The 15,964-nt window shown below is 34.7% G+C and overlaps 1 protein-coding gene across 1 annotated transcript in view; it reads right to left on the bottom strand.

Annotated features, from left to right (window-relative positions):
• The window catches only part of LOC134754051 (heme transporter FLVCR2-like), a 392,641-nt gene extending 377,322 nt beyond the window's left edge, over nucleotides 1-15,319 (bottom strand). Inside the window, exons 1-6 of the mRNA XM_063690113.1 lie at nucleotides 14,809-15,319; nucleotides 14,134-14,319; nucleotides 6,075-6,255; nucleotides 4,904-5,115; nucleotides 3,185-3,402; nucleotides 2,332-2,643 (exon numbers count right to left, since the gene is read on the bottom strand). Coding sequence (XP_063546183.1) covers nucleotides 2,346-2,643; nucleotides 3,185-3,402; nucleotides 4,904-5,115; nucleotides 6,075-6,255; nucleotides 14,134-14,319; nucleotides 14,809-15,129 — 1,416 coding nt within the window. The 5' untranslated portion in view covers nucleotides 15,130-15,319 and the 3' untranslated portion in view covers nucleotides 2,332-2,345. The remainder of the gene's footprint in view (nucleotides 1-2,331; nucleotides 2,644-3,184; nucleotides 3,403-4,903; nucleotides 5,116-6,074; nucleotides 6,256-14,133; nucleotides 14,320-14,808) is intronic.
• Nucleotides 15,320-15,964: the final 645 nt, after the last annotated feature.

Here is a 15,964-nt window from a genome sequence, read left to right on the forward strand (position 1 = left end):
GTCCTTGAATCGCTGTCAGACTTTGGTTTTGTAGGAAGTGTCATTTCTGTGCGGTAGTACAGTCGCCATCAGATATATCGGAGCGCCCGAGGTGCTCAAAAATATCTGAACACGCACTCTAGCTCCATGTAAATAGAGGCGTGTTCAAATTATTGTGTTGTGTATTTGTGAGCACCATGGCCGCTGCGATATATCTGATGGCGACTGTACTATTATTTATTATGTGCTTTTGTTCTTTTATTCACTACGTTATCAAGTAATATGAAATATGAATGAAGCAAAATATTAATAAAACTTTTATTCATTTGGTTTGGTTGAGCCATGCGACTTCCAATCCGAAGGTAATGGATTTTTATCCTGGCATGTAAGTGCATAGTAGGTAATATTATATGGTAATATTGGTAATCCATATGAAGCAATTCGAGAAATTTAGCTGACCGGTCTGGCCTTGTGGGCAGTGACCCTGCCTGTGAAGCCAATGGTCCTGGGTTCGAATCCCGGTAAGGGTATTTATTTGTGTGATGAACACAAATATTTATTCCTGAGTCATGGGTGTTTTCTGTGTATATAAGCATGTGTTATCTATAAAAGTATATTATATCATCGCCTAGCAGCAATAGCACAAGCTTTGCTTAGTTTGTGTAAGATGTCCCCTGATTTATTTTATTGTGCGGTTTTAATACACGTAACATAAGGTATTATGTATGGACAGTTTCCACTGATGTATTACGCTATTACAACTTAAGCCTCGTGTTATTTTATGTGTCATTAAAATGGAAATAGACGCATTGATCAGGGAATTTTAAAAATAAAACAGGCAGCATTTTCGAAGAAGTCGATAAAACTTTTTTCCCCTCACTAACTCGGAAAGTTGTCGTTTATCCTTCAATACAAGCGGGGAAAAACGCGTTTTATCCACTAGTGGGGAAAGTAATTTGACCTTGGATGGAGCGTGTTTAAGTAGCTTGATAGATAACAAAACGTAAAACGCTCATGATAATGGTTCGTTCGATATTAATTATCATTAAATAAATGGTTTGAGAATCTAATAAAAATACCAAATTTAGCTTTATTTAATGACTTTAAGTCATAAACCTTAAAATTCCATAAGAAACGTTTGTTTTTTTATAATGATGTTAAATATAATTCTGAACGCACAAGTTGAGTCGATGCAATTTCAAAACGCATCGTTGACATTTCATACATCAGAAATGTCAACATTGTCAACAAATTTTTTACTTAAAACCTTTTCTCACCGACTCGCGTAAAAATACACAACTTCCAGAGTTTTCTGTTATAATATCGTAAAGAAATGAGTGATTCCAGTGATGAAGATGATCTAACGCCTGTGGATGTTGCACTTTCCTCGCTATAGTGAGGTGAAAAGTTTTGTGTTACACACGGGCGCAAATGTATTTTACTTCTCGTGTGTTGAAACACTCGCTACGCTCAGGATTCTATTTTAGAACCACTCGCTTCGCTCGTGGTTCACCTATAGAATCCTTTCGCTTGCTCGTCTTTCAATTCTACACTCGCGGGTAAAATACAACTTTGCACCCTTGTATAACATGCGTAGTAATAAAATATATAAGTAATAAAATGCAAATTTTGAGTTGTTTTCTTGTTTGCTTACCAAACGCTTACGCTCGTGGTTCAATTTTGGAATCTTTTGCTTGCTCGGGTTACCCGCTCGGGTATCAATATTGGCACGAGAGGTTAAACAAAAACTTTGCCCCCTTGTAAAACAAATAGCCGTCCGTCTGTCTGTCTGTCTGTCTGTCTGTCTGTCTGTTCGTCTGTCCGTCTGTCTGTCTGTCCGTCTGTCCGTCTGTCCATCCGTCTGTCCGTCCGTCCGTCCGTCCGTCCGTCCGTCCGTCCGTTATTTTACGCGATTAAGTCCCGTCGTTGTGAATAATAAAGGAAAGTAATATTACAATGGATAAGAAATATACTGTCATTTGTCATTATTATCATTGTTATGTTTTATTTGTAGATCTTATATATTGTTGAATAATAATATCAATTATATTAAAGTCGATTTTTTTATATGTCTAAGTATATAATTTAAAATTATGTTTAAACTTGGTCATATCATATCATACTTAACAACGAAATAGAACTTTTAATAAACAAAATTTACTAGGTAGGTACCCATCTAAATAATGTGAGGATAATAACGCATTTGTGTGTCAGAGGACATACACCCGCTTTGTGATATTGTATCCAAGGGTATTTTATTTCCAAAACAGCATTGTTATTTACTTGAGAGTGTTTTCGCAAATACGTGGATGTGGGCGGATTATTTTAGGTACAAAATTAGTAGGTAGGTACGTACATTTTTGATTTCAGTAAATAAATTCACAATTGTCTTCGTTTAATTTTGTTCTCTGCGCCAACGTTCTCTTAAGTTCAAATTTTATTGGCAACGTACATGTAGCTCCAAATGCTAGGGTTACTATGAAACCGACGTTACCCCAGAAGTAACCAAGTGTCTCATTAATATACCCAAATGTTAAGGTTGTCGCAAAAGTGAATAGTAAAGACATCATGTTCATAATAGTTCCGATAATAAGTTCTGACTCAGGGTACGTCAGTTCGGTTGCAACGTCGAAGCTTACGGCAGTAAATCCACAGAGAAATGTTCTGAAAAATAAATGTTATATCCTCATTTATATTTCGTAAGTTTCTTATTATAATAAATAGCACACAAAACACTATCTATAAAGCAAGTGTCAAGCTGATCGTATTTTACAAGATATACAGGTTGGCTAAAAAATAAGTTCATTCCCATTGCCAGGGAGGTTTTGGGATTATACTGAGCAACTTTTGCTATGGGACCAACCTCGAAATCGCGCAAAAAAAATTCCCTCCCATAGAAAATGGACCAGCCAAAATGTATGAAATAGCCCAATTTTTTTCACGATTTCAGGGTTGGTCCCATACATTAGTATAAGTTGCTCAGTATAATCCCAAAACCTCCCTGGCAACGGGAATGCACTTATGTTTCAGCCACCGTGTATATTAAATACAATATTTAGGACTGCTGAGTATTTGTGTTCAATATCTAAGTAACCTAATAACTAAAAACGTATCAAAATTTGAAATTTCCAAAAGAGGGACCTCATTTAAAGTTAAACGTTTGTTAAAGTTCCAGTTTCACCTCTATCATCCTTAAAACACTTACCCAACAACAGCTGCCCCAGCGAACATAACCCACACCACCTTACAGTAAACCAAAAGAGCAGTCAACACCGCCATAGCAACAGCAGACATGTAGTAAATAAATGTAAGCAGAAACTTGAATTTCTTCGTTTTGTCAAGTATGAAGCCATATGTCACAGATGCCGTCATACCGAAGACTATCATAGTCACGCCTATGTTACCGGCGGTTTCTTCTTGACCCTCAAATCAAATAAAAGTACGTAATAAATTATAAAGAAATGTTATATTATATTTATTAAATAATTCTGGGGCCCATTTCTCGAACGGTAACTATTAAACTAATATTATTAGTCCACGAACTGTCAAGTCGTATGGGTTACCATGGCAACACACTAATTATATTGGACTAATACCGTTCGATAAATGGGGCCCTGATGTTACAAATAATAATTAGGAGATAGCTGCCTAAAAGTTGCCTCCAGAATCAGGCGAATTAAATTGACAAGTTCACAAATGATACCACAGTTTGGCCAGTGCTGTTCATATCGATATTTTCAAAAAAGTTTGAAATAGAGAATATAGTGAGAATTTACCGCTAGGCGGCGCTACTGTTACGCGGTCAGTTCAAATGTAACTGAGTATTTTTTTTGTTATTTTACAAATGCTCGTTGGTATTTCGAAAATTGTGCAAATTTATAGTAATAGAAACAAATATATTGGATAAATATATTGTTTTTAAATACATATTTTGGCTCGAAATATAATTAAGGCCAGCCCAGACGGGCCAATTTTTCGTACAATCTGATTAATTGACATTTACATTGTGTGGTGTGGACGCAAAAAATCCCCAAACTCCCCACAAGTCTCCAAACTAGACATTCAAGTTGACAATTAGGTCAGAAATTTAAATATGCATTAATCTCATATACCGGCCACATGTACAAAACTAAATCACCAATTTTAAATTTATGGCGACAACCGAACTCTCGAAATAAACAACTTGCCCCCAAACCTGCATACTTAGGCTACGGAGACTGCTTAACATCAGGCGGGCCGTATGCTTGTTTGCCACCGACGTAGTATAAAAAAATACTTACATCGAAATTTAGCATTTTCGCTTCCGCAACTCCTGATTTGATCGGTAACGTCAAAATCTTACAATCGAATCAACCACTTTTCTCGTCAAATTTATACATATAAATGGGTGGTAATTGCAATATCTTATTTTTCGATATAATGTTATCGACATATACTCGTGACTATTTTTTCTTTGCTCTTCCTGGTATCATTTTATCTGTCAATCTCATGTCAATTTAGTTCGCCCAATTCTGGAGGCAAGTTTAGAGGCGTATTCGACTTATAATAATATATTATGAATTTGATCTGGATCTGTTATAGATATAATCTGTCAGTGTCAAAAGTGATATTTCTTCTACTAAACCTTCACTTTTGATACTGACATATCATACCAATAACAAATCCAGATATTCATTACCTGTTACTGTCATCATTATCACAATCATGCTATCCGTATCTAACAAAATTTTATCAAGGTACCAAAAGTTTTGTGAAAAAGTTCAGATTTGGACAAACATAATGAAAACAATAGTTGGCACGTAATTATATTGCTAAAGTAAGACTTTCAAAGTAAGTAAGTACTTAAGTAATATATTTTCACAAAACTTTCTGACTTACATTCACTATCTAATTTTATAAGAGCAAAAGCTAGTAACAAACTTACCGGAAAATAATTCACGAATATCTGGCTTAACAAAGTGGAGAGGCCATTAAAACATCCATTATTGATGCCCGTCGTAATAAAAAGTGCTACCAAACTACGTTGAGAAAAGATTCTTTTAAGAGTTCTCATGTACAAGCTCAAGTTACTTTTGGTTGCCAATCTCGCTCTCGCTTGGCTTAGGGTTGGTGGTAAAGGTGGTTCGGCCTGAAAAGCTGAAACATAGAATTGGCATCTACAGTAGGTATACCTAAATTAATTTTCACCACAAACAGAAAACGGTTCTTCAAAAACGGTTTCAAATGTGGAGCAAATTTGTAATGTGTAGGTAGTACCTAAACCAAATAATCTTTAATATTAAAAAACCGGCCAAGCGCGAGTTGGACTCGCGCACGAAAGGTTCCGTACCATTACGCAAAAAACTGCAAAAAAATCACGTTTGTTGTATGGGAGCCCCACCTAAATATTTATTTTATTCTGTTTTTAGTATTTGTTGTTATAGCGGCAACAGAAAAACATCATCAGATCTGTGAAAATTTCAACTGTCTAGCTATCACTGCCTGGTGACAGACGGCGACAGACAGACAGACAGCGAAGTCTTAGTAATAGGGTCCCGTTTTTACCCTTTGGGTGCGGAACCCTAAAAAAGACCACGAAGTAGTTTGAAATGCCATTAAAATTCTTTACGGCCATAGTTCATCTCCAAACAATAAAGATTAGCCCCAAGAAGTAAAATACTTGTCGTGGAAGAGTTCTATTCTTGTCTTCATCAGCAATGACATTTCACCAAATTTCACTGTTTATTCAAATTCTTGGGTTTTATATAACAATAAATGTAAATAATTTGGGGAATTACCTCGAATATAGAGAACTGGATTTTGACAAAAATGGGACCAATCTGTAAGTATTACTTTCTAACAAAAATATTTTTCTATTTTTTTTTATTTTTAAGTCGGTTAAAAAGAAAATCATATATAAATTTCAATATTTCAGTCATTTACGTGATGATGACATAAGTGTGATTTTTTATGATTAACAAACAACGATAGGTATATATTTTTGAATTATCAACAAAATAAAAGAAAAATGCAACCCGGTATAAAAATGACAACTGCCATCTATGTGTGTGAATCTGTGAATTAATATTAATATACTATGCAAATAAAACACTTACTGAAAATAACTAGAGCTGCTACTAAACTAGACGTTGCTGCAAAATAAGCAAACATTTTAAATAAATCATCTCCAATCTGGTTTGGGTCATCGTGGTCTGAGACTAATATTGGAGGCAAGAAAAATCCCACAACTAGACCGAATTGGAAACCAAAGACTCCAATACTGCAAGCCGATGATACCTGAAAAAGGAATCGAAAGTGAATTTTTACGAACATTTAATCATACTACATATTATTAAAGTTTGTTGTCTTGGTTTATAAATCACATTATTACTGTTCCTAAGATTAGGAACTTTTTTTAAATATTAAAATACTCTTTATTTACATACAAGATATATACAGTAGTACTACGTAAACGAAATTAATAACTAGCTTAAATCTAAAACTGGCCCTTGAGGCATTGTACCAAGGATGCTGGCGGCAGTTCCTCGCTGTATCGCAATGCTGATACGTTGTGCGAGGAAGCTCATTAAGCTTCGTTGCTTATTCACGGTACTCGACTGAAAAGCTCTCTATTATATCACGATTGTATAATAGTATTTTATGCAATCGTAATATAATAGAGAGCTTTTCAGTCGAGTACCGTGTTTAAGCAACGAAGCTTGCTGAGTTGCTTAAGTTAAGGTACAAGATTGAAAAGCTTGATTATATCACTATTGTATACAATACTTTTTCTACGAGACAAAAAAATAATACTTTCAACTAGTAATCATATAGGTAAACAAACCAAAAGTATACAGCTAAGATACGCGAGCTGCCGCAGCCCGCGATATACGCGCCCCGGCCGCCGGGCCCGGCGCCCCCGGCGGGTTGGTCAACGACACCTCCTCGTAACTCATGAGGCCCTGGTACTTGCTCCTTGCTAAATTCAATTTTAAAACAGTTTTTTTTCTCGATTTTGGCCACCGTGGCCTATGGAGACTAACAAGCAACGCTAAGCGGTTTTCGTAGGGTATGGATGTTGCTAAATGAAGGGTGTCACATGCGCGTTTCTGACTTACGAAGCAATTGTTTCTACTACAACATAAAATAAAATGTTTTTGTTGGCCGACCAATCACAAAGCAGATGCGACGCAGCAGCGTGTTTAAGTAGGCTAATTTGCATTGAATCGAGTCTCCTTAAACAAGAAATATTTTATCGAAATGTATGAAGTTCTATTTTCAAAAATTGTATAATTGACTAAACCGTATCGATCAAATTCTTATGCTTGAGTCAGAAGTGCCATAGACTATCCAACGTTGAAAAGAGTAAGGTTTTAGTGTGCATATGAAGTTGTAATACACAGATTATACTCGACGAGTAGAAAAAATACTATTTCAGTGACGTTCGACTGAGCACGCACGTATGACGCACGAATGATTATAATGCAATTTATATCACCTGTCAAATTGCGATTACCAATAATAAAATAAAAATTCTAACAAATGTCGAACTCGAACAAATATTCAAGTTATTTATGAATGTGATAAACAAAATAAGGTGCACATTTGAGGATTAGTTCAATTTGCATTTTAGGCCTCAAAGAGCATTTAAGTGTTTTTACGCTCCTCAGTTAACAGTAAATATAAAACTACGGAATAAGTAAATTTATATGAGTTTTGCTTAATAGTTTTGTCTATTATTAAATGTAACGTAACATGCAACAGTTGAACTACAAAATAAGTTCCTTCGGAAGCTGCAGCAATTCAGTTCGTATCGGGAATTATGCACCAGTTAGTTCCTGTAATCAATTGGGAAAGTAATTTTCACCACCATTAGCTGCACAATTATCGCTCCGGGACAGCTGAGCTGATCGACTCGAGACGTCTTAAGTGCTGGTTGAGGGTTGGCGAGTGGTTATCGATAGTTTCTGTGTGATAATATTTTAATCAGACATTTAAATTATCTGCTAAACAGTGTTTCGTTTAATAGTGCATGGTGCGGTTTTAGGCGAAGGTTATTTTTAGCTAAGTCCTTATGATTACATAATTTATCATCTTCTTCTTTGTCGCTACACTCTTCACGCACGACAAGGTGTTCTATGGAGTCATTTCCGCGCCTATTCACATGACCTAAACAAGTAAGAATCCACCTTTGCACAATTATCTATACTAGACAGATGTCTGTGATACCCCAGACCCCAAACATTTTCCTCCAGCAAATCTCTAGTGCGTCTTGTTTTTTTTGATAAGGTTTACCTGAAGGTCCATGTCTCTACACTCTGTACCGTACAATAATAATGATCTTGAGAGCCCAATCTACGTTGCCTTCTTAAGTCCCGATTTCTCCAAATTTTTTATTAGATTATTAGAGATGTTTATCTAACACAATTTTGAACTAGGTTTTCCGATACAGTTATTAAGGTTAGGTTAGGTTGAATATCAAGGGAAATTATAAACTAAAATTGATGTCATAATTATGTCATAAAGAAAAAGTGACCAAGCCCTCCAGTGGCGGAGGCCGGATTCGGACTTTTTAGAGTTGCGTACCCAAAGGTAGACAGTTCCACAGATGATTTATTTTATTTCTGTTGCCGCTATAACAAAAAATGTGGGCGAGTCCGACTCACACTTATCCGGTTTTTTCTTTGATATCTGACATCTATTTGAGATTTTAATTTTTGTATAGTAGTGTAACTTATTAAACACAAATAAATAATATATAATATTGTCTTCGGTTACCGCGATAGTTACTCATGAATAAAACCCTCCTACAATTTTATTTAGGAGGGAATTAAATCTTCTCGGGTCAGAGGTGTAGGGTTGGAGCCGGCGTAGCTTTATCGCGTATATATAATATATCTTTACTTGAAAATAGTTGTATTGTACAACTAGCCTTATGAACCGATTTCGCATGTACAACCAGCCTTAAAGTTTATAGTTTATGATAGTTCATTATTAATGTATGTGGCTAATTTTGGCACTTTGTAGCTTTTCCTCAGTCACCCGTTGACCAAAAACGCTGTAAAGGTTCGAAACGTCGGGATGTGTTATAAATTCAATATACGCGACATAATTCGTTTTCATAGTTTTATTTCACAAATAAATATCTATAATAAAATAATTTAATTCGTTTTCTAAGTTGTATGTTTAATATCGATATGCACACTATCGACAGAATCATGTACGTTACTTTACCGACTCGATTATCGAACTTAATCAAAGATGCAAGGGAACAGTTCAATTTACGGCTCGCTTTGTAACACCACTGCGTTCAAGAATGTTCCTTCATTTAACCTACGTACGTACGTTTGCAATGGGGAGTAAACATTCTGTTACTTCTTTATGGTTGACATTTTAATCCTGCAACTTCCCACTATCCCAAGGAGCGCTTTTATCCTTTCTTTTTTAAGGTGTGCCAAATTTGTTCTTCTCTCTGTTCCTTTGTCAAGCTTTACATAAATTATTTTACGTTCCAAGCCTAAATTTATGAAATTCTCTACCTGACAACAAACGCTCAAAATCCTCGCACATTTTCAAACAAACGAAAATCATACCTATTGTAGGTAATTTAATATATCCTGTGACTAGACTAAAACGACATTTGAACATTAATTAGGGCCACTTGCGCCATCCCAGTAACCCGAGGTTAACCGGTTAAATCGTCAACTCCAGGTTAACCCCGGGTTAGTGAATGGTGCAAATGGCTCTAAGTGAATTAAAAAGTTATATTAAATTGTAGTAAATGTAATTGGTTTAGCATTAGGTACTGGAATACCTACAATAATTGCTTGCACCAATCATAAGTAAACGTAGGAACGAGCGAGATACACTGCGAGTATTAAGATATTATACGCACGGGAGGAGAAGCGCTTGCGCACAGCCGTCGCGTCGGCGAGAGCGACGCGCGGCACACAGTACTTCACCGGCAACGGACGAATACCGAATTAGTTTTTATAATTGTTTGGCCGGGATTTTCTCTGTAATTAAGGCGGGAAAAACCAGCCTGTACCTGTATTAAAATAGTTTAATACAGTCCGCGATATTATTTCTACGTCCTCCCAGTAGGACCCTACAGCGAGCGACTTAAAATAAATATCAAATAAGGATCAGATGTTTAAATTACGCTTTTTCTTTGCCATAACATGATAATATTACATTTATGTTACGCAAACAACGCTCTCAAATTGTGATATAATAGAATATGATATTTGATTAAGGCTAATTATATTCAGATGAATATAATTAGTCTTAATTCATCTTACATTTCAAAGGTAATTAATACTAGCAAACCGACTCATGCTAATTAAGCGGTCGTATAATTGTGTATACACCACAATGAAACATATTTTGCTTTATTACATCTCGACGAAACATTCTACACGGCATAGTTTTGTCGCGAGCTGTAGGTAAATATCGTTCAGGTATATTTTCATCCACTTACATTCATTTTGATGACGTGACGTTGAAATAAAACGTATTTATTAAGCGTGGTCTTTAAAAAAATCTTATTTTATTTATATTCGTAACACTATTACCACTCGGCACTCATGATATAGTTGAAGTATGGCTCGCTGAAAACATCTAAGTTATTTGTTTTACAAGGGTGCAAAGTTATGCATTGAAACCCTCGCGACACTCAAGACTCCAGTTTTCGAACCACTCGCTAAGCTCGTAGTTAAATTTTGGAGTCTTTCGTTTGCTCGGATGTCAATATTAGCACGAGGAGTTAAACAAACTTTGCTCCCGAGTGAAACACAAAAATTTTCACCATACAAACGCGAGTAATTTAAATTTATTCTAATTATTAAAAAAACATTATTTTACGAATGAGCGTATATTCAAATTGTTGAACTTGGCATTTAAAATGAATTGCTAAAAAAACTACAGCATTTAGTGGTTTTGTTTAATTTATTTCGGAAAACTTACCTAAAAAATAAAACCCTTAAAATCTAGTGTGATTACGCATTAAAAATACCTAATTCGATTAGCATTAGTATTTATCTTTTGAAAAATGCAACAATTAATAGATTTGTGCACTAAATTCGTAAAATTACTTATTATAAACACAGTTTTTTGCAGCACTTACCTTCAGAGCGCTTCTGGTAAAACAGAACTAATGGAATGAGATTTCCGCAATAATGAGTTAACCTCTCTTAATACATTATTGACATTTTAGTATGCGTTCTGCCCATTACTGCAATAAGTTAAGGTACTAGACGCATTAATGCAAAACAGATAACACGTGTTAACGGATTTGTGTTAACCTTTCTTCCTTCTTTTGGAATAGTTATAAATTTCAAATCACTAAGGTCATTTTTGCAAAATAAAGTAGAGCGGACAAGCTACAATATGGCATTTTAAAATCAATTTTTTAATACCTATTAGTTTTAATATTTAGATGTAATAAAATTATACATTCCTTGAAAATTTCACAATTGGTCTAAGTATCGAAACACGACTATCGACTTTGTTCAGCTAAAAGACGAGAAACTATGAGGCCATTCTAATCCTTCGTTATTGCATTACATATGTAATAGGTCTAGGAATTTAATCATAGTGAGAGAGACCACACACACAAGAATATCCATGTTTAATGTCTTTAAAACTGCCAGCGTCATTTAAAATTTAAAATTGTCATGTTCAATTCTTTTATCTGATCTTTTTATTATTATTGATTAACAAGAACGGTTAAAACTAAGTATACTTGTAATTATTTAGTCATTTTCTCCATTCGTTTCTTTGTAAATTACAAGACCTGTATCAATGAGAACACTAGCCCCGATAGGCAGGTATCACATGAGTATCCTACACTATGCATGTTTGCGGGGCGGCACGACCAAAGGCTTATTCCACTGAAGCCAATCGCCGGCCGTCTATTCTCTGACGTGTGTGATTTGGAATGTACAGAAATCGAAATTGGTTTCGAATAGTCGACTTTGAAACTAAGTGACTACGCCAAAAAATTGGATTAGCGAAAAATAACGGCACGTGTAAAACCTTTAAAACAAATTATGTTCCTACTAATCCTACGTAAACTAAAGTAACTTTTGTACATTTAGCACAAAGTATTATTATTTATTAGGAGATACGTTATAAAATATACCCTCATCTGTTATTTATTTATGATAAGAAATTAATGATACATATATAATAAGTATTCACATTGACACATTGGAAATAAGTTGCCTTAGTTAAATTGCGTACGGACAGTTTTTTTTTTTGTTATTTAATCGTAGGTATATTATATCAAATGAAAGCTAACTTTATATATAATCTAACTATAATAGGTTGCCTTATTAAAATTGGATTTTCAAACATCACTGTTTTTGTTTGATCTTTATCCTCAATAATGATCTTTGCATTTTTCTAACTGATAGGTTGCCTTATTAAAAAGTTGGTCCAGTCCCTGGTTTCCTAGATTTTGAAAAAATGAAAATGAAAAATGAAAATGAAAATGAAATGAAATGAAATGAATGAATGAAATGAATGAATTTTATATGTATATTTTTGAAATCGGTTAATCTAGGCAACCATGGACTGGACCAACTATAATAAGGCAACCTATCAGTTAGAAAAATGCAAACATCATAATTTGAGGATGCAGATCAAACAAAAACAGTTATGTTTGAAAATCCACTGGAGCTACAGAATCAGTTCCATTTGTGGTAGACAAAATTCACAATGCGTTTCCGTGATTGAGATTGATCCTGTCACGTGAGCGCGGTTGCAAAATAAATGAACCAATTTTTCATTCGCAAAAAATATCTTTCGTGGAAGATAAAAGCCAACCTACTTTTGCAGGAAATGAATTCTCTCCACCAAAAGATAACAAGGGTAACCATTACAAATACATTACACGTGGCACATCCTCGTTAAGCGGAAACAACATGACTAAGTACTTGTAAGTACCTTTATTTACATGTTTCATACGTTTGCTTCTTGGGAATTGTAATCTTTAGGGGTTATTACCACCGCAATTCTTACTTATTTTATAAATGCGAAAGTAACTCTCTGTCTGTCTGTCTGTAACCTCTTCGCGCTTAAACCGCTCAACAGATTTAAATTATATTTGGTATGGAAATGGATTGAAGGCCGAGAAATCATCATCATCACACCACGCAAACGAAGTTTACAATAGTGGCATACTGGCAAAAGTTGTATGAATATTTAAAGTGAATAAATAAATTAAAAAAAAAAAAAAAAAAAAGTCGAGGGCAGAAGCTAGTAAAAATATATTTTTCCTAACTATTTATAGGGGAGACCGAGGTGAGTTGTGACAGAGGAGAGTTGTGACGTCGATTTTTTGGAATCTATTAACTACCTAATAACTAGTCTCATAGGTGCAAAAAAATCGTTTTGATTTTTTTATGCCGTGCTATTTAATTTACTCGTTTCGCTTCAGTCAGAGCATAACAGTCGTAAATGAAGCGTGATAACCAGAGGGCGGAATTGCTCATGTCAAAAATCAAACGTTAAAAGAGTTGGAACGTTGAATTTTATCGACTCTTTCAGCTATCGATAAGTTCAGTCACCTTAAAAATTCCGGAAATGTGGATTATTAATTTTTTTCATGGAATGTTGCAACAAACGAGAAATATTATCAAATCTAGATAAAAACTGTTATCGTTCTTTACCTCTTTAAACTCAGGTGAATGTGTTTTGCTCGTTATGTGAGTTTCAACGCAATATTTTTTAGTTTCTTTAAGTGAACCTTACATTTAGAGCAGTATATTGTTGAGTTGTTTTCGTTATAAGTAAGACAAGGATACTTCTTTATCAATTTGTTAATTGTTTTTCTTTTTGGATTAACAATTTTTTACAAACGTGAATTAGTTGCAAAAAGACTAGTGGCAGAAATGACAGTTAACTGCCATGCAATTTACTTTCAATCTAATCAAAGAGGTCAAATGGTCAACTAGCTAATCAAAGAGGTTAATGTTAAAGTCAGAAATGTGACTGGACTTATCGATAGCTGAAAAAGTCGATAAAATTCAACGTTCCAACTCTATTAACGTTTGATTTTTGCCATGAGCAATTCCGCCCTCTGGTGATAACAATTGATTTATTAAAAAAACATTGGTTATTTTATTTAACTTGTTTTTACCGTAGTTAGACAGATATTTTCATTAAACTTACCTCACGTTCTCCAAACCAAATACTCGATAATTTCTGCGGTACGCTCAGCATTAAGACTTGGGCGACGGCTACCACAGCTTGGCCGGTCAGAGTTACATAGAACCCGCCAGGAGTAGCGGAGAACACCTTGATACAGGAACCAAGTGCAGTTCCTGATGAGCCAAGAATCGCTATCCACCTGAGGCTCTAGAATAGATTGTTGGCATTGTTGAACATGTTTAGTTGTGCTTTACGTTATCACATCGTGAAACCATTTACTAACGTCATTGTCACTAATGTCCCAGAATAGTGATTTAGTGGGTACTACTGGTCACATGTTTCAATATTTTTTATTTAACAATATATCGAACCAAAAGTCCATATAGGCCGATATCGCCTTAATGGCGAAATACACTTTTAAAACGCTAAGTCAATTTTAACTAAAAACAACGTACTTTTTAAAATGATAACATTATGAAATCTATAAACCGAAATAACTACTTGAAATAACACAAATTGAAATACTTTCATAGAAAGTTAAGAGTATTATAAAATCTAGTTTTTAAATAAGTACCCAGGCATGTTTATATGTTTAAGTTAATAAACAAGTAGTAAAAATCCGCGCACGCGACGACGCAACTTATAGAAGGCGCCAGATTTATCTCCGATAATTAATATCGAACAATAGCGACTTACAATCCGGTCCATAAAACTTGCTGCGGGCAATGCTAATGGCAAGTAACATCCCATCATCACAAGCGATGTCAAATTGACGTGCCAGTTAGTGACTCCATAAAATTTCATCACGGCGTTTGGAATAATAGAGTACTGAAGCCATTGCGATGAATTGCATATCATATACACCACGTACAAAGCAAGTATGTACCATCTTTGGGGATACACTTTGAGTGATTCTTTCCTTTCAGACTGATTATTTTTATTTAGTACATTTTGGTCAACTTCAACCGCTCTCGATTCCTCTTTCCCAAGGTTTAACGGTTGATTTTCGCTTTCCATTGGCTCTTCCAATTTTGTAACCTCTTAAAGTATAAAGTTTTTCTAATAGGACGGTATGCCGAAGAAGACTCCATAAGCTTTTTATTGGACTCCACAAAAAATTTAAAGTAATCAAGTATCTGGAAACAAATCAGTAAATTAAACAAAATCAGAATAAACGAAACTGCTGACGCAAAAAACACATATGATACGAATAACTCTGTTGTAGACAATACGAATATAAATAACAAAAATGGCGGGTCGGCTATCTTATCTAGTATTTACAGTTATAAACTCGTGCATTGTTAGACACATTATTCAGATAGACTACTCGTTCTTTGTGTATAATATAGTTAACAAATAAAAACTTTCTAGATTGTTTTTAACCCGGCCATTAAATTTCAGGTACCAGTTTATGAAAACGTTCACTAAAATGTAAATAAAAGTTTGCGTATCAAGCGTGAATCATTTATTTAAATAGTGTCTGGAATCCAGATGAGTTTGGCAATATGTCGCGCGAATTCTGTATGAATTTATTTGTATTATAACGAATACGAATACATTCTTAAGTTATTCAGCTATGAAGATTTGAATATCGAGGGCTGGGAGGTCAAACCGACGGTCGACTTTGAAAGTTTAGAGGTCGACAAATATGTTTGCTTAGGTGATCACATCATGAATGTATATCATATGAAAATACCTGTTATTAACATATATTTTTGAGAGTAACAAAGATTATTAAATTTTTGTGGTCCTGTTTTATTTCAGATTTACTGTCGACAGGGAATTACTTATTGGATTTTTCATTTAAATAATAGTAAAGTTTAGGAGGAATTATATGGCTTAATTCAGAATT

The sequence above is a fragment of the Cydia strobilella genome, chromosome 2, assembly GCF_947568885.1.
Source record: "Cydia strobilella chromosome 2, ilCydStro3.1, whole genome shotgun sequence".
NCBI classification, from domain to species: Eukaryota; Metazoa; Arthropoda; class Insecta; order Lepidoptera; family Tortricidae; genus Cydia; species Cydia strobilella.